Source organism: Oryctolagus cuniculus, chromosome 16 (assembly GCF_051225735.1).
Source record: "Oryctolagus cuniculus isolate XC-2025 breed Fujian yellow rabbit chromosome 16, ASM5122573v1, whole genome shotgun sequence".
NCBI lineage: Eukaryota > Metazoa > Chordata > Mammalia > Lagomorpha > Leporidae > Oryctolagus > Oryctolagus cuniculus.
In genome coordinates, this window is record NC_142882.1 from 43436891 (window position 1) to 43454888 (window position 17998).

Consider the following 17998-nt stretch of genomic DNA (forward strand, 5'->3'; position numbering starts at 1 on the left):
TAGGAAAGATATATTTTAAGTGAAACACAAAAAATACATATACAATAAGCTAATTCTTCAGAAGTCTTTTATCTACACTTCATGAAGCTTGCTCTAGGAATATACAAAATTCCAGCCTTTTAATTATGTGCTTATTTACTTTTCTTTTTTTAACTATCTTTTTTTTTACCTATTTTAAGAGTTAGAGTTATAAATATATAGAGAGACAGCGAGAGATAAAGAGAGATTTTTCATCTGCTGGTTCACTCCCCAAATGCCAGACGTTTATGCTAAAATCATCAGAACTACTTCTAATGATGATGTTGAAAGAGTAGGGACAATTTTTTACTGAGAATTCTGATGACAAGGTCATTTTACATATTTAAAACACCATTCAAGTTTTATTCATTCAATTCTGATTAAGTATTCTTCAGGCTCCACTACTGATGTCTCAGACTTGGATTGGGTTTGGTGTTGTAATATAAATCGTAATGATTTATGAAGACACGAGCACCACACTTTTTCACTGAAGACTTGCTCAAAAGTATGTGGGTTTTCCTCATTTTGGAGTTTTGGTTTGGAGTTTTCTAAACAGAACTCCCAAGAACTGATTACGTGATGTCATTTTTGTTTTCTATTTCTGGCCTGCACTAGTCAAGTGTTGTAGGAGCAACTTTGACAGGGTGGAGAATTTCAGTGTTCAAGTTCTAATTCTGGATATTTCCACTTCCAAGCCCAGCCAGGAAGCAGCAGTGAAAAATACCCCTGCATACTTGAGAGTTTCAGAGAAAACTTGGTGCAAGTTCAACCTCGGGAAGGGAGAGCTGGACTCGTCGGGCAGCGCGTCTTACAGCCTGCAGAGCAGCGCCACCAAGTTAACGAGGACACAGTGCACAGGCTGAGCGCTCCAGAATGCCACTGCCACAGTCTACTGACGGCCTCTCCCGCCTGTTCCTCACTGAGCTCCCACCAGCCCGCTTTTCAATGCCACAGTGTCCCAGGAAACTTTCAAAAGCTTGTCATATCCTAGAGTGATTCATAAAGGAGGGCGTTTATACATAAAGACAGCTGTGCCTATGGCTTGCAAATCCAGCCCCATCGAACTGAACGTTAGAATTCCATCGTTTCAAGAATGAGAGCGAACAAATCCGCAGGCTATGTGGCCCTGGTTTTTACAGAGAAAGGAGCCAGAATAGCTTCTCTCTCTCTCTTCCCCACGGGCTCACCTGTTTTACGTAATCCGGCACCTCTTCTAGGGTCTGAAATGTTGTCTCATTGGGCTGTACCATGTAAAACATCACACGGAAGCCCTGGGAGATGGAGCCGGCCTGGGGAGCTCCTGGGTTCCTCATCTCTGCCCTCGGGAGACGCCCAGCTGGAGACTATTTGAGATTCCGTGGTGGAAGCCAGTGGCTGAACAACCAGGACGAGTTGTGCAGCAGAGAACAAGCCCTTTGTCTGCGGACAGCGAGAAACAAAGCTTACAGAGAGGGCGGCCAACGGCAGAGACAGCAAACACAGGGACCGAGGTCCCGTCCAGAGTCCAGCGGGCTCCCTCGCTCACACCCAGGTCGCAGGTGCACAGCGCTGCGCCACCAACTAAGGAAAAGGAAGAGAGCAGGAAAGCCACTGCCGTGCCTTGGAAAGCGAAAGGAAACCAGACGCTGAAAACGCAGGTGAAAGTTCACGCTGAAACACTGGGCCAACATTCCAGAGTCAAATCACAGGAGGAGAGTTCCTTCTCCCTTCGAAAAGTTCATTCGCTCAACGAAAATTATTGAAGTGCACTAGGAAGCAGAGAAAGTGATTGATTAACGACAGACCTGTGAATCCAGTGTAGGTTGAATTCAAAGCACCTACACTTATTAGTATATAATCTGCAGGTGCAAATGTATATATGATTCGTATATAATACCCGTATATAATATTGCTTAAGAATAACATCTCAGAGCTTGCCTGATTTTTCATTGAAGATAGAACAGCACCAACATTTCTGTTTGTTTTGATTCAAGGAAGCAATTTTGATTACATTAAAGATAACTTGTTGGCTGTAAGAAAAAAGAAAAACAAAGTGCACTGGGTTTAAGTTCACAGTCTTTTCATTGAATTGCATTTCCTATAGGGACAAGGTGCCTGCATCTGAGTATTAGCTTGAAAGACAGTGAGCAGTGAGCATTGAACTGGTTATTTATTGCTTGTGTAGTTCTGATTCTGAATCATAACTTCTGAGTGTCTGTTGACCGATTTAGAGGCGTTTGGTGGATGACATAATCTACCTTGTTTACTGGAAGGCTGGCCAGTGACACCCTATTCTTATCACCAGAATGAAGAAGCTGCTGAACTGTTGCTGTGAGACCTTATCTTTGTTTTCCAGAAAGAGCTGAAGTGATTGCACTTTTTAGGTCAACTATAAGGCACCACAGGACCCAGTGAGTTTCACCAGTGAATGAACAGAGCTGTCAAGAATAGCCCTGGATTTGACCCAGAATAATTGTGTTAATCCTGCTTCTACCTCATCTTTTAAGCATGTTTACATGAACTTACTGAATTTTTTAAAGATTTATTTATTTATTTGAAAGGCAGAGTTACAGAGAGGCAGAGGCAGAGAGAAAGAGGGAGAGAGGTCTTCCATCCGCCGGTTCACTCTCCACATGGCCACAACAGGCAGAGCTGAGCTGATCTAAAGCCAGGAACCAGGAGCTTCTTCCAGTCTCCCATGTGGGCGCAGGGGCCCAAGGACTCAGGCCATCCTCTGCTGCTTTCCCAGGCCATAGCAGAGAGCTGGATGGGAAGTGGAGCAGCCAGACACATGGGATGCCGGCACTGCAGGTGGCAACTTTCCCTGCTATGCCACAGTGCCAGCCCCAAATTTACTTAAATTAGTAATACATGGTTGTTTTAGGAAAAAAAAAAAGGAAACTAGTTAGGCATCAAGTAAATGACTAGTGAGAAAAGCTATTAACATTGTAAGTGCAGTCAGTTCTGCCTTCATGTGGCATATGTGTTCCTAAAAACCAGAAGACTTCGCAAAACTGTGCAGTAGGAACCATAGGACTTAGGAAAAAATGGGATTAGGGTACAGTAACCAAAAAGTTCATAATTGCTCACAAGGAAAACAGAGATAGAGCCAAATAAATATGGTACATGCTTCCACATGCTACATGGTTGGAAATGCATTAAGGGGCTGGTGCTGTGGCATAGCGGGTTAAGCCGCCACCTGCAGTGCTGACATCCCACATGGGCACCAGTTTGAGTCCTGGCTACTCCACTTCTGATCCAGATCTCTGCTATGGCCTGGGAAAGCAGTAGATGTCCCAAGTCCTCGGGCCCCTGTGCCCACATGAGAGACCTGGAAGAAGCTCTTGGCTCCTGGCTTTGGATTGGCCCAGCTCTGGCTGTTGTGGCCAGTTGAGGAGTGAACCAGTGGATGAAAGATCTCTCTCTCTCTCTCTCTCTTTCTCTCTTTCTCTCTTTCTCTTTCTCCCTCTCTTTCTCTGCCTCACCTTCTCTCTGTGTGTAACTCTTTCAAATAAATAAATAAATCTTTAAAATGCATTAATACTGGAGTAAGTACAGCATTTTACCTTGAAAAAGGCCTGGAATGTGTTTGTGAAAAGAATTTGAAAGATTTGCAGATTGTGAGTGAGTGTGGAGTGGTGGGAGGAGAGTTATGTAAAATTAGACAGAAAGTAGTAAGGAACTCATATACAGATACAATGATGTAATCACTCCTAATGCATAATTGAAATGAGAATGCTGGGAGAGGTAAAATGTGTGTGTGTGTGTGTGTGTGTGTGTGTTTGCATGCACTTCGTGTGTTTCTAAGATGCCTTTGAATGTCTTTCTATCCACGTGTCCCTCAGATCTTTGCCCAAAGCTTGCTAGCAATGGAAACTTGCCATAGAGTTTTGTCTTCTATGTACTTTACAGGGTACAAGGTGGAGAGGGCCTGAGCTGGGACAGCCCAGTAGCATGCAGAACCTGAGGGAAGTGCTCACCCTCAGTGCTCGCATTTGCAATTAAGTGCGTACTGAAAGACATCAGATTTCTGCATTGAAATGACAGTTTAAAGAATCTTACTAGGAGTCTCTGGTAAATACTGATATTTGTGATCTAGAAAGAGAAAGCACACCGTTATTTGTTACTGTAAAAAACTGTCAGCCACAGCAGGGAATTGCAGTATTGAGGAAGCAGCTAATGAAAAATGAAGGGTCTTCTAATGGTAGATAAGGTGCTGCCACTACTCCAGGGGCTGGGCTCAGAAACATGCTTGTAGACAGAAAAAGGAGAGAAAAATCGGCCCACCAAGTGTCTTAGCAGAGGCAATTCCCTGCACAACAGCCTGAGCAGGTTCCGGGCAGAAGCTGCTGCTGTCACCACAGATTCCACCCACATTGCGTGATCCTGCCAATGACACACCCAGAGATCCAGAGAAACTCTTTCTTCAACCATGACTGCCCTGGGCCACTCCTGACAGTGCTTCACACCAGGTCATCTGGGAAAAAAAAGAAAAGAAGTGACTACTCAGTTCCTAGGGCAGGCTTAGATACAGCAGTTAAGACTGATTTAGATGCCCACATCTTAGATCAGTGCCACATTCAAATCCTGGCTTTGTTCCTAATTCCAGCTTTCTGCTAATATGTACCCTGGGAGGCAACAGCTGATGGCTCAAGTAGCTAGGTCCTTTCCACCCACACGGGAGACCTGGATTGAGTTCCAAGCTTTTGGCTTCAGCCTAGCCCAGCTCTGGCCATTGAAGGCAGCTGGGGGAATGGACCAGCAACTGGGAGTCTTCCAGTCTGTTGGTCTCTCTTTCTATATTTGTCTCTCAAATTCTCATAATAATGATAATGATGATGATAATCATGATGATTCAAAAAGAACCATGGATCGGGCAACTAAGTGTGAATCAGATGATGAAAGCCAAGATATCTCTGAGGACCACAGGGCAGAAGGATCTTCGGTAATTACAGTCAACGTTAGCATCCCCAATGCACAGAATACTTTGTCTCGACACTTATGAAGCTATAAATCATTTAAAACTCTTTTCTGGAAGATGCTCATTGTGAGGAAGTGGGAGTAAAGGGGACTCAGAAATTGGAGTTGTGCATTTTCTTTGGTATCAAATATTTCAGATTCAAATTAAGCCTGGGTTGACTCTGACTTTTTTCTTTTTTCCTAAGTCATCCATTTCTGCTTCCCAGCTAATTGAAGGATGGTGTGTGTCTTAGAAATTAAGTGACTTTAGTGTGAAATCTGGGTAGACTATCTTGAAGACAAAATCCTCCATCAACCTCAGGTCTCAATCTTCCTTTGCTTTAGGGAATTTTTCCACCGCTCTAGTTTTGTCTATCACTTCCGTTCCATTTCTATTCCCTTACCTTTCCTCACACATGGGATGTATCTGTGTGTCAGAGCTCATTTGTCTTCCACATCATCACACTCGCATCGTCTCCATTTTCATCTCTCTTTTTGCCCTTATCTTCTCTGATATCCCCAAGCCTACCTTTGGGCACATTTTTCTCCACAGATTGCAATCTTCCTTCTAATTCTACTTCAGATTCTCCAATGATATTATTTGCTGTCTTAAATCCTTGCCTTAACTCTTGTGGTTCGTGGTTCCCCTTTTTTGTTGATTTCTTTCCTTGGCACTTCATTTGTCCTCAAATATATTTCCTAGGTAACTCTGTTGAGTGTATGAAGCAGTTAACCCTACAAGGATCTTAGCTTCCCAGGGGGCAACTCTGCAAAGCATATTCTTCATCTATTTTTGTCAAGCACTTCCTTCTCCCAAATGCTCAGCATTTTTTTAGCCAGGATTGGGTGTGGTTCTTTAATGTCCCTTCTACCACCCAAGAAAAACAGACAGAAATATTCCTGGGACTTCTGCTATTTGAGGCACTGTGAAGCTCAGGGCTGTTCAGGGTCATCTCTTCTCATTGCTCTAAGGTGGGCAGGTGGAGGAGGGAGTGGGACTCTGAGCACTTGAGCCTGTGCCTGCACCTTCTAAGTGAGGCGTGGCCACTGAGGGAGCGGGGCTCTTCCTTCCTTGGTTTGGTCCTCGTTGGCCTCTGTTCCAGGCATAGAAAAAGGCTGTTTTAAATCTTCTTCCTGTAGTTTTTTTGTTTCCAAGGGCAGCTGTGAGAGCACCCAGTCAGAGCCCTGGCTGTTGCTTTGGAATCATTTGATAAATGGAACAAAAGAATCTTGTCTGGAAGAAAGCTTTCAGGACCAGGGGCTTGCAATTTTTGCAAGACCTCCTGTAACGACTCCCTGCTCCACAAATGATCCCAACCCCTCTGCTGCCACTGGCCCTGATGGGCAAAACGACTCTGAGCAGCATAGTTCCAGATCAGCTCTAGTTCTCACCGTCAGTCCTGACCGCACACAGATCACAGCAACCGTGCTCTACAGAAGAAGAAAATTGCTTGTATGAAACTAGGCTGGCATGAGTGAGTGGCGCAGCAATGAGATCCCTGCTTGCGATGTCCACACCCTATGCTGCAGTACCTGGTATCTGTCCCAGCTCCTCTGCTTCTGGTCCAGGTTACTTCTAATCTGCATCTTGTGAGACAGCAGGTGATGGCTCAGGTGTTTAGGTCCCTGCCACCCATGTGGGAGACTCAGATTGTGCTCCAGTCTCCTGGCTTCCATCCAGCTCAGCAGCCACTTGGGGGAGTGAACCAGTGGATAGAAGATCTCTGTCCATCTGTTCTCTGTTTTTCTGTGCTTGTCTCTCTGCCTTTCATATAAAATGAAAATTATATTTAAAATAATTAAAAAGAAACTGGATTGAAGAAACAGCTCATTGAGTGGTCATTTTACTCCTAAGAGTTACAAATAACAGAGAGTTGAAGTGTGTGGGAAATCTAGAGAAGGAAACCTGATCATTTCCTTGGAGCTGCTCTGTCTTAAGTCTTCACTTCTACAAATTACAGGATATTTGGTTTGCCAGGTTTCAGTCTAGAACTGACTCAGTTTTTTTCCCCTTGTCTGTATGTTCTTCTCCTTGGTCATTAGAATCTGTTTCGAGGGATTAGACTGGACATGTGCTCTGACATCACCATCTTATAAGATTGGCTGATATTTCTGAGATATAAAAACAATGTATGCTTTTCATAAAAATATATAAAAATGAAGAGGATATTAAGAAAGAGTAATTCATCACAAACTCACCAATTTGACTACCGTCTCATTAGTCTTTTGGTGAATGTCTGCAGTTTCAGGTCTTTTTCGGGAATGCTGTTTTGCACAGATGAGTTTACACTCTCTGTGCCATCTGAGGTCCAGCTCTTTCAAAATTTGAAAGCCACGTGAAGAAATTGCAAAGCCTCAACTGCAAAGCATCTGAGTCACTACTCAGAGGACAGGTGTCCATTAATCAGGACAGTCTGTGAGCAACTAACAAACTTGTACTTTGTGTTAAGCTTGCTATCATTTGAGCCTTGCTCACCACACAGCAAGCAAGTAGAGTACCCCAACTGATAGAGAAACATTTTGAAGGGTTTTGAACAGAAGATCAACTAGGGTATTGCAGTGATCACTCTGGATTCTGTGGGAGGAATGATCTTTAGAAGGGGCCACTGGATGCAGGGGACTAATTGGAAGGAATCAATGCCAGAGACTTTACAGTTGCAGTAGGCATGAATGTGGGAGGTGATGCTGGATACATTCAGTTGGTGGAGCAAACAAGGTTTCCAAGCAGATGAGATAAGGGGGGATGAGACAAAGAGAGGAGGCATGGACAGTCCCAAGGTTGATGTACGCTGTTGGAAGAATGAAGTTATTATTTATTGTGATGGACAGACTGGGGGAGTTGTTCTAACACATAGTGTGGGAGGCTGTAGAAATCTTAGTTGAGATGGTTCTGGAAGCTTGGATGTATAAATCTGAGTCAGAGCTCAAAGTAGAAGTGTTAGCTCTGAACAGAAAAGAAAGTGTACTGACAAAAACAGCTATGCACCAAACACAGGGATTATTTACACATATAGTTGCTGCAACTGTATTCATATCAGCAAGAAATACTGATTTTAATGTAAAAGCCAGGTGTATCATATTTTTAATGACTGATGTTTTTTATGGTTGAAAAACAAATACCATAAAATACAATAGTATGCACATTGAAGTGTGAAGTAACTGTAATGAATACCCTGTTCTTATTTTATATACAGGATGGTAAACACATATTTTAATATTGTAAATGTCAAAGTGTTCATACTACTTAGCCTTCCCATTAGGCTGTTTCAGTCACTCTGCCTCTTTGCCAGAACTTGCCATGTCCAACCCTGATTTTATTTGTAACTGTCTCTGTCTGATCTAATCGCCTTTGTTATTTGTGTAGAATACTGTTGTCATAATGTATTATGTTAATTTCTCCTTCCTTTTCTATTTATGTGTACTTGAGGGCATTTAAAAAAAAAAGTCTGACGTGTGTTCCTGAAATGTTAACATTATCTCCAAGAGTCTTTGAATCTTTTGTATTAATACTTTTCATTAGAAAATAGGAGCATATGAAACGCAAATCTCTCTCTCCCTATTTTCTCAGATCAGATTTTATTACTTTTGGCCAAAGTTCTTTCCATGACTTAGAAGGCAAAGATCAGGTAGAACATGATCTTTAAAGAAATTTATGGCATACACTTGAGGTCAGGGCATAAAAAATAAACAGCATTTCAGGAATTATTTCTTTAAAACACGATTGAGCTAATACATCTCATTGTTATTTTTAACAGTAGTCAGTGCCAAAAGAGCAACTCCAAATGCTGCACACACAGCAGTGTCAGAATGGATGTAATTCTCTCTTTATAGGATTGATTTTGAGCTCATGTTGGAATCACTCCAAATTCACGGTGCACAATAAAAGAATGTGGAAGATCTCAAGAGTATTTCTTGAAATAGCTCATGAGGTGCACAGCAAAGAGAAGAAGTTATCTTGTTAAGGAAGTTTGGGAAAGACCAGATTCCACACTTGTCTCTCCAAGATGAGATTTTTGTGGACATATTTCCAAGGTTCCACAAAATGCAGCAACAGAAGCATGTATTTTGATTAGCACCCATCTCCAGTTTCTCACTTACAACCCACGAGAAATTTCCTGTGACTCTAACACGTGTGAATGACACTGAGAAGTATCACATGGGGCTTGAGTTGAGGGCTGCTGCTGGTATTCTCTGAAGGGCCCGTTTCCCTGATTCAAAAACGATAAACATCCTTGGTAATAGTAACTAAAGCCCTGGATTGGGGCGGGGGGGGGGGGGTTGTTACAAAAGATTGTGCTTGAAATAAATGAGAAGAAAAGATGAGCGGGATGGAGCTCGCCTCTGTGTTCAGAGTGTGTTTCTAATAACACCAGCACATCAGGCAGGGTCCTTTCCCTAAATATTCATCACAGGAAATGCTGCCAGCTGATGAAAGGACCTGTGAACCTTCTTTTATGAAACAGAGTTGAAGCAATTCATCGTGGACATAAATCCAGCTCTTATCATTCTCTAGGACATGTGGTGAGGAATTCCTCTCCAGTTTCTGTACCAGAAATAATGCATTCCTGCTGAAGAACATTTGTGTTATTTAATTTTATAGATACCATGAATCACCTACCTAATCATGTTTCCCACTTCAGATGGTTTAATAGGTAGCTTAGTGTCAAATGTATGGCATAAATCTAGCAAGGGTAGAGACTCAAGGGGTGGCACACTCTCTCCAGTCCGTTCTGACCACTCTAACAGAACTGTAGTGGGTGTTTTGTGAACACAGAAATCTCTTTCTTACATGTGGGAGACTAGAAAGCCAGCAGGTTGGAGACTGGTGAGCTGCTCATCAAGATGCCAGCAGGTTTGGAGCCTGGTGAGCTGCTTCTTGATTTGTACACAGTGGTTTTCCACTGTATCCCCACATGACAGGGGGCAAAGGAGCTCGGTGGGGCCATTTTGAATAAAGGCACGAATCTCAGTCCTGTGGTTCATGACCCAGTCACCTGCCAGTGGTCCCACCGTGGGGGCTAGGACTTCAACATGTGAAGTTGGGGAGAGGGTGGAGTTAAGATCTTCTAGATCATACTGCACACTAACCTCACTCCTGCACCCACATTCATTGCTGCCCGTAATCTCCTTGCCTCCATTTTATTACTTATTTCTCTTTGTGCTGTGTCTGTACTTTATGAAATGCATTGGTGTATAATGTTTTAGTTTTTCTTGGTAATGAGGTAGGGAATCTTAAAAAATTAATAGATTATTTAATGAATAAAACATTATCTGGTTAGCTGGTGCCTCATTTGGATCAGGATTTCTCAGGAAACATGTATACTTTTTTATTATCCTCACAAGATCACAGACTGTGATTAAGATGAACCAATACCTGCTGGGAGCAGCCTACTGGTGACACTCATGGACAGAGAAAATGGAAGGCTTTCAGGACACCAACATCACCTGGCAAACGGATGCACTTTGGATTTCTTTTACTTTTATTTGAAGCTTCAACCATGCATCAATATGGTTGACTTTTATTTTAGACTTTTTCTTGGGGAAAGAAGATTGAAACTTAATCAGTGTTCTGTATAAAGTATTGTGCTGCTGTATCACTCGAATGTGTAACTTGATTGTCCCATATTAACCGTTGTGCTGCCATTGCTATCACCTGTTCAGGAATTCTGAAACATCTGTTATTTCTGAATATCTGAAAGGTATCTTTGGTCATATTTCACCACCACCACTGAAACATGGTTGTACTTCATTGTCACCTGTCTTGTTCAAAGGAATGAATTTGAGGCCTTAGGATCTGCTTGATGCATTTGTCACTATTGAAAAACCTCCTTTAGGGGGTTGGCATTGTAGCACAACAGGTTAAGCTACTGACTGTGTTGCAAACATCCCACATGGGCACCAGTTTGTGTCCTGGCTGCTCTGCTTCCAATCCAGCTCCTTGCTAATGTCCTGGAAAAAGCAACAGAAGATGGCCCAAGTGCTTGGGTCCCTATCACCCACATGGGAGCCCCTGGTGAAGTTCCTGTCTTCTGGCTGAAGCCTAGCCAGTCCTGACTGTTGCTGTTATTTGGGGGTGAATCGGCAGACAAAAGATCACTCTCTTTCTCTCTCTCTCTCTCTCTAGTTCTACCTTTAAAATAAATAAATAAATCTTTAAAAAAAACTACTAAATAATAGTTCTCCAAAATAATAGCAGAGACCTTTCACACAAACACACCCAAAGCCACTTGGCTTGCACCTCTTCCTGACTAACTCAGGGCAACAACAAAGTATAAAAGCTCTATCCTTCAAAAGTCACTGTCAAGAAAATAAAAAGGTAATTCACATTCTGAGAAAAATGCCTGCAAATCCACATTTAATGAAAATCTTAGGTTCAGAACAAAGAACTAATTCAAAACTGAAAGGCCATCTACTGTAATTTAAAAAAAAAATGGACCAGAGATTTGAAGAGACACCACACTATAGGTCATTCATATGGCAAATAAGTACTTAAACATAAATATTCACCCTCTTTAGTAATTAGGGATGTGCAACCCACAGCTACTCTGCACCTCTTGAAATGGGTATAATTAAAAAGATATGCAGAGGAAATGAAGCCTTTCTATACTGCTGGTGGAAATAAAAAGAATGGCGCAAACCAACATGCAAATCTGTGTGGCTACTTCTCCAAAAATTAAACTTGGTTACTTACCATACATCGAGCCATTCATGTTCACCCAAGAGAAGTGAAGTCAAATATCCAAGCAAATACTAGCACATATGTGTTCATAACATTTATTTTTGCTTAGTACAGACACATCATATGAATTCACAGATTTGTTAGATATTCTGCTAAATGTTTTCATTGCAGTGCTGGCTTGTTGCAATGCACTGGGGTCTATTCATCTGCTGTGTCAAAGTTCATTGCACAGCTTATACCTGGGAGTATTCCTGATGCTTTGATTGCCTTATTACCTGTATCTAGTTTAGCATCTATGCCTGTAGGTTCTGCTGATAAACCAGAGTATGATCTTAACAGATTAGTGGATTGTAATATAATTTTAATAGGCCATGGGTAGAATTTAGAAAAATAAATAAAATATTTGGGCATTTGGTGTAGGCTGACATTCCTCAGGACACCCACATCCCATGTCAAAGTGCCTGGGTTCCAGTCCTTTCTCATTCTTGACTCCAAGTACCTGCTGATGTGCACCTTGAGAGGCAGCAGATAATGGCTTAAGTATTTGAGTCTTTGTCTCCGAAGTCAGAGGCCCAGTTAGAGTTTCAGGCTCCTGACTTCAGCCTGGCCCAGCACTGGCTGATGTCAGTATCTGGGGAGTAAAACATTGGATGGGAGATTCTCTCTCTCTGTCTGATTTTAAAATAAATAAATAATATATTTAAAATTTTGTTTATTTATTTGAAAGTTAGAGTTACAGAGAGAGGGAGAGACAGAGATCTTCCATCTGCTGGTTCATTCCCCAGATATCTGCAACAGGAAAGCTGAAGCCAGGAGCCTGGAGCTTCAGCCAGGTCTCCCACGTGTGTGAGAGGTGCCCAGGAATGTGAACCATCTTTCACTGCTTTTTCCAGGCCATTAGCAGGGAACAGCATCAGAAGTGGAACAGCTGAGACGCAGACTGAATTTGAGTGTATCTGATGAGCTGGCTGCTGAGTATCTTACTCCAAAAGCAAACCTACTTGCTCCTACCCCCTTCACTTCAGCCCTTGTGGCCCTACTGTCAGCATCTCAAAGGAACTCAGCAACTTTGAAGCTCATTTTCACCTCCACCCTGGCTACTTTTCTTGGCTTTTCTCATTCCTTGTGACCCAGTGTAAATGTCACCTCCTTCGAGTTGTCTTTTTAGAGTGTAAATTGACTACTGACTGTCCCCACTAGAATACTCACGCACTGTCAGAGCAGAGCCTGTAAGTCCCGAGCCATGGGTGCTCCTTCTTGTTCGCCATTCACATAGCACCATCACCAAAGCTGAAAATCATTCCTATATCTCTACTTTTGTGAAACTGGTTGTTCTTAGAGTCAAAATATTTCTAGACTCTATCATATCTTCCCTTCTCCCATCCTTCTACTACCATATGCATTCTATTTCCAAATCTTGAAGATTCAACTTCTGCTGTGTCCAGGTGGATATCTCTTCTCCATCAAGAGGTTAGTACATCAGCTTTATGTATGTGAAAATAAAGGTGGGAATGTTGAAGCATACAAGTTCCCAGGACTTTTCAACTGTTTGGGTTTATTATCATACTATGACATAAATAATAATAACCATGTTATCTCTAGGACTGTCCAATGTTCAGTTACTAAGTGCACCCATGACTTGGGATAGATCATGAACCCAGATTATGCCTACATTAAGGCAAAAGTCTCTAAGCCCAGCAGCAAAGAGAGGAGAGAGTCTTTCTGGAAAATTCTAGCTTTGTATCAGCTCCAACCATCGCCCAACCTTACTCAAGTACCTGGCACTCTTGAGCTTTCACTTTTATTTAATCCATCAATAAAATCATGTTTTCTTCTGGTCTTTCTTTCTCCTCACTTTTGTTTTTCTCAATATTCTTTTTTAAGATAAAAATGTTTATCAACTTAGTTTAAATTAACAGCAAATTTAAAGCAAATTGTGAGTCAAACTTATTTGTAATATCTCTAAGAATATTATAAATTTTTCTTAGAAATTATCTTTTCAAGAAAGGTTATTTGCTAGTTCATGTACTGAACATTTTATCTCTGAAACACTGAATATGTCAGAATGAATCTTCAGCTCTGCGATTTTTGGTATGTTTTTGGTAATTCATCCCATCCTGACTGTTCTGAGGTTAGCCAATCTTGAGATGTCTCCTTTATTTCCTATTATATTAATAACTCTGTCTTTTATTTTCTTCCTCTTTCAGGCAGTGAGTCATGGATGGACATGATGTTCACTTTGCTCGAATGAGTAGTATCTCTAGAGAAGTTCAATTAGTTTCCTAAAGCACCTACCATTCCCAATTTATTATAAATGGCTCAATATTCTACTAGAATTTTTTTCGTATTGAAATAAAAGATGTGATTGCTGATAGCATGCATTTCAACTGAACTGAGTAAAAGGGAATTTTTTAAAAGCTATCAGCTGGGGGCCGGCACCGCGGCTCAATAAGCTAATCCTCCGCCTAGTGGCGCTGGCACACCAGGTTCTGTCCTGGTTGCCCCTCTTCCAGGCCAGCTCTCTACTGTGGCCAGGGAGTGCAGCAGAGGATGGCCCAAGTCCTTGGGCCCTGCACCCCATGGGAGACCAGGAAAAGCACCTGGCTCCTGGCTTCAGATCAGTGCGGTGCACTGGCCGCGGCGGCCATTGGAGGGTGAACCAACGGCAAAAGGAAGACCTTCCTCTCTGTCTCTCTCTCTCGCTGTCCACTCTGCCTGTAAAAAAAAAAAAAAATGTTATCAGCTGGAAAGTTCATTTCTCATTAAAAGTGAGTATATCAGGCCGGTGCCGCGGCTTACTAGGCTAATCCTCCGCCTTGCAGCACCGGCACACCGGGTTCTAGTCCTGGTCGGGGCACCAGATTCTGTCCCGGTTGCCCCTCTTTCAGGCCAGCTCTCTGCTATGGCCAGGGAGTGCAGTGGAGGATGGCCCAAGTGCTTGGGCCCTGCACCCCATGGGAGACCAGGATAAGTACCTGGCTCCTGCCATCGGATCAGCGCGTTGCGCCGGTCGTGGCGGCCATTGGAGGGTGAACCAACTGCAAGGGAAGTCCTTTCTCTCTGTCTCTCTCTCTCTCACTGTCCACTCTGCCTGTCAGAAAAAAAAAAAAAAAAAAGTGAATATATCACTTAGGTGACTTATCCAGGAAAATCTGGTGACAAAGAAAATCAGTATTCACACTGCTGAGTAGCATTTTCAATAGGTACCAAGGAATTCAGGAAAGAGAGAGGAGTTCGTATATAATCCAGAAAAGGAAAGAAAGGCAGTTGAAATGAACTTAAAAGACAAATTAGGAAAATTCTCCTAAAATACATGTATGTTACTTGAGAGTAACACCCCAGTCAGTCAGCTTTATTACTGATGTATTTATGCAAATTTATTTGAGAGAGTGATTTCATATACAGTCAATGACAACTGGGTTGCAAAGAGGCACTGAGGAATGACAAATGAAACAAAAACATGTAAATTAATTCATTAATACTGGGTATCTCTGGACTAAAACTGGTATATAATGACAGTTGGAGACTGCCATGGTTTCCTTTATATGAGGGCCCCAAAGCTGTGATCGGTCATAAATGCTCTCTATTCAGTCACCATCACTGCTACAACCACTTTGCATGGTACTGAGAACAGCCTGCACAGTGGCAGCAGTTCTGCCCCAGTGAAACGTTGTTTACAAGTATTCCCAGAATCGTATCTATGAACTACATGAAATCTGCTCTTTATATTAATAAAAACGTAAATTAAAAAAAGAACAAGTTTGATCTCAGGGTTCTCATTCTCTACCCTTTTACACACTGATGAATTATTTGATATAGGTGTGATCCTGTATTTCTTTCTGTTTACAAACAAAAACAGAGGGACTGTCATTGTGGCATAGCAGATAAATCCACCACATGCAAGCCTAGCACCCCATATGGCACTAGTTGAAGACTCAGGGCTCCATTTCTGATCCAGCTCCCTGCAAATGGCCTGAGAAAGCAGTAGAAGATGGTCCAAGTCCTTGGGCCCCTGCACCCATGTGGGAGACCCACAAGAAGCTCCTGGCTCCTGGCTTCGGGTCTGACCAAGACCTGGCCACTGTGGCCATATGAGGAGTGAACCAGTGATTGGAAGATTGATCTCTCTCTTTCTCTCCCTCTCTCTCTTTCCCCTCCCCCATCTCCCTCTTTCTAAAACTGTCTTTCAAATGAAAAAAAATCTTAAAAAATAATAAAAGCATAAAATTGAGCATTACAACATTTTAAAAGCCATACTATAGAAAAAGTAGCAAAAGAGAAGATGAAATTTAGATTTTGTTTTCCAAGTCTTTCTAAAAGAGTCAGCTGAGAATTAGAGATAGGATGGACTATCTCCTTTAGTTAAGTCTTTCTCTGTTGCCTGTTGCATTAATTGGGGTCTCCAGAGATGCAAAACCAGTAGGACAGGAATGGAGTCATGTGACAAGGGACTAGAAGTCTCACCACAGGTCATCTGCAGGCTGGAGACACTGGGGTGCTGGTATCATGACTCTGTCCTCTCTGACAGCCCCCAAAATGGAGAATTTGTACGTGTAACTCTCAGTCAGAAGCTGACAGCCTGTATATCTGGGGAAAGGTCTGTTTGGGAAGGCCCTGGAGTCCTATAGTCAGCAAGCCTGGAGTTCTGATGTGCAGAGAAGAGTGTGTGAGCTCTAAGGGGAAGAGACCAATTCACCTGGTGGATATCTTTTCTCAGGGCTGCCAGCCAGTTGGGTTGTGCCTGCCTACATGGAGGGGGATCTTTTTTTGGGGGGGTAGAGTATAAAATGGTTTATCATATTTAGAAAACTGATTTGTAGCTATTAACAATGTTATACATTGGCCTTCCCCAACTCTTCCTTTCCACTCTTAAGCACTGTGACAAAAATATTATTTCCAAAATGCTTTACTCAAATAATTATAGCATTTCCATGAATAATAGTAACAACTCAGAAAAAGTCCACATATAAGTATGTTATATGGTCGTAAAATTGTCTAACATGATTTATACTTTAGGAAAGTATGAGTGAATATATGTTCTGCTATACCCTGTTGTAAAACAGTGAATTTGATACATACCATGAGAAATAATGATGCAAATGTGTCAGTAAGAATATTGATATTGTTGATATGGAAAACTAATACTTGTGGATTATGGACATTTGTTTTGGTCGACAGGCAAAGATAATGCCACTGTGGCTTAGGTAAACAAATTCTATATTTACTGGAAAAATGCAAAGTTTATCACAAAAGGATTTATACTTGACCAGTTCAGAAAAAAATCAGTATAGGTCAGTTACAGCCAAAGCTTGTATAAATTATACAAAAAGAATGAGATTAAAAAGAAATTTATGAGGGTGTGAGACTGTGGAGCTGCTTTTTATAGGAATGGAATGCTTTGAAATTTGTCCTGAGATTTTATAGATAATAAATGAGATATTTATTTTAAATTGTACTTTCACCTTTTTGTTTAATTGAATAGCTATCATGTCATACATTTTTAAACTCTATTATATTTTCAAATAAAAATTAGCTTTCTTTTTCACTGACATAAATGATGGAGAATTATTATCATACACTTTAAAGTCTGAAGCAATTTATATGATAATTTATGATTTCTTAGTATTCCAAAGAAAATCAGTATTTTGTCCATAAAAAAGATAGCAATGGCTACATTACAACTAGTTAGGAAAAGTCTCCTTTCTTATAAATGAGGTATATGATGGAGGTTTACTAACACTTTGACAGAGACAATTTGTCACTTGTGTGCCAGAGAATTGACAAATCACCTTTGGCACAACCCTGATAGGTTAGACAAAAGATCAACAAAACCAAGAGCTGGTTCTTTGAAAAAATAAACAAAATAGACACACCATCGGCCCAACTAACCAAAAAAAGGAGAGAGAAGACCCAAATCCGGAAAATCAAAGATAGTAATGGAAATGTAACGACACAACAGAAATAAAAAGTATCATCAGAAACCACTACAAAGAGATGTATGCTAACAAAATGGGGAACCTGGAAGAAATGGATAGATTCCTGGACACATACAACCTCCCTAAACTGAGCCATGAAGATATAGAAAATCTAAACAGACCCATAACCATGAAAGAAATTGAATCAGTAATAAACGCACTATCGAAAAAGAAGAGCCCAGGACTGGATGGCTTCACCCCTGAATTCTACCAGACATTTAAAGAATAGCTAACTCCAGTCATTCTCAAATTATTCAAAACAATTGAAAGGGAGGGAATCCTCCCAAATTCTTTCTATGAAGCCAATGTCACCTTAATTCCTAAGCCCAGAAAAGACACAACAGAGAAAGAAAACTACAGACCTATCTCCCTGATGAACATAGATGCA

The 17998-nt window shown here is 41.5% G+C and overlaps 1 protein-coding gene across 3 annotated transcripts in view; it reads right to left on the reverse strand.

Moving 5' to 3' along the window:
* The window catches only part of AGMO (alkylglycerol monooxygenase), a 357324-nt gene extending 355673 nt beyond the window's left edge, over positions 1-1651 (reverse strand). For 2 of the 3 annotated variants that reach the window (XM_089315166.1, XM_089315164.1), the window contains exon 1: positions 1206-1642. In XM_089315166.1, coding sequence (XP_089171292.1) covers positions 1206-1331 — 126 coding nt within the window. In that variant the 5' untranslated portion in view covers positions 1332-1642. Of the gene's footprint in view, positions 1-1205 lie in introns of all 3 variants that reach the window. The other variant, XM_002720858.6, reaches the window with a different exon arrangement.
* Positions 1652-17998: the final 16347 nt, after the last annotated feature.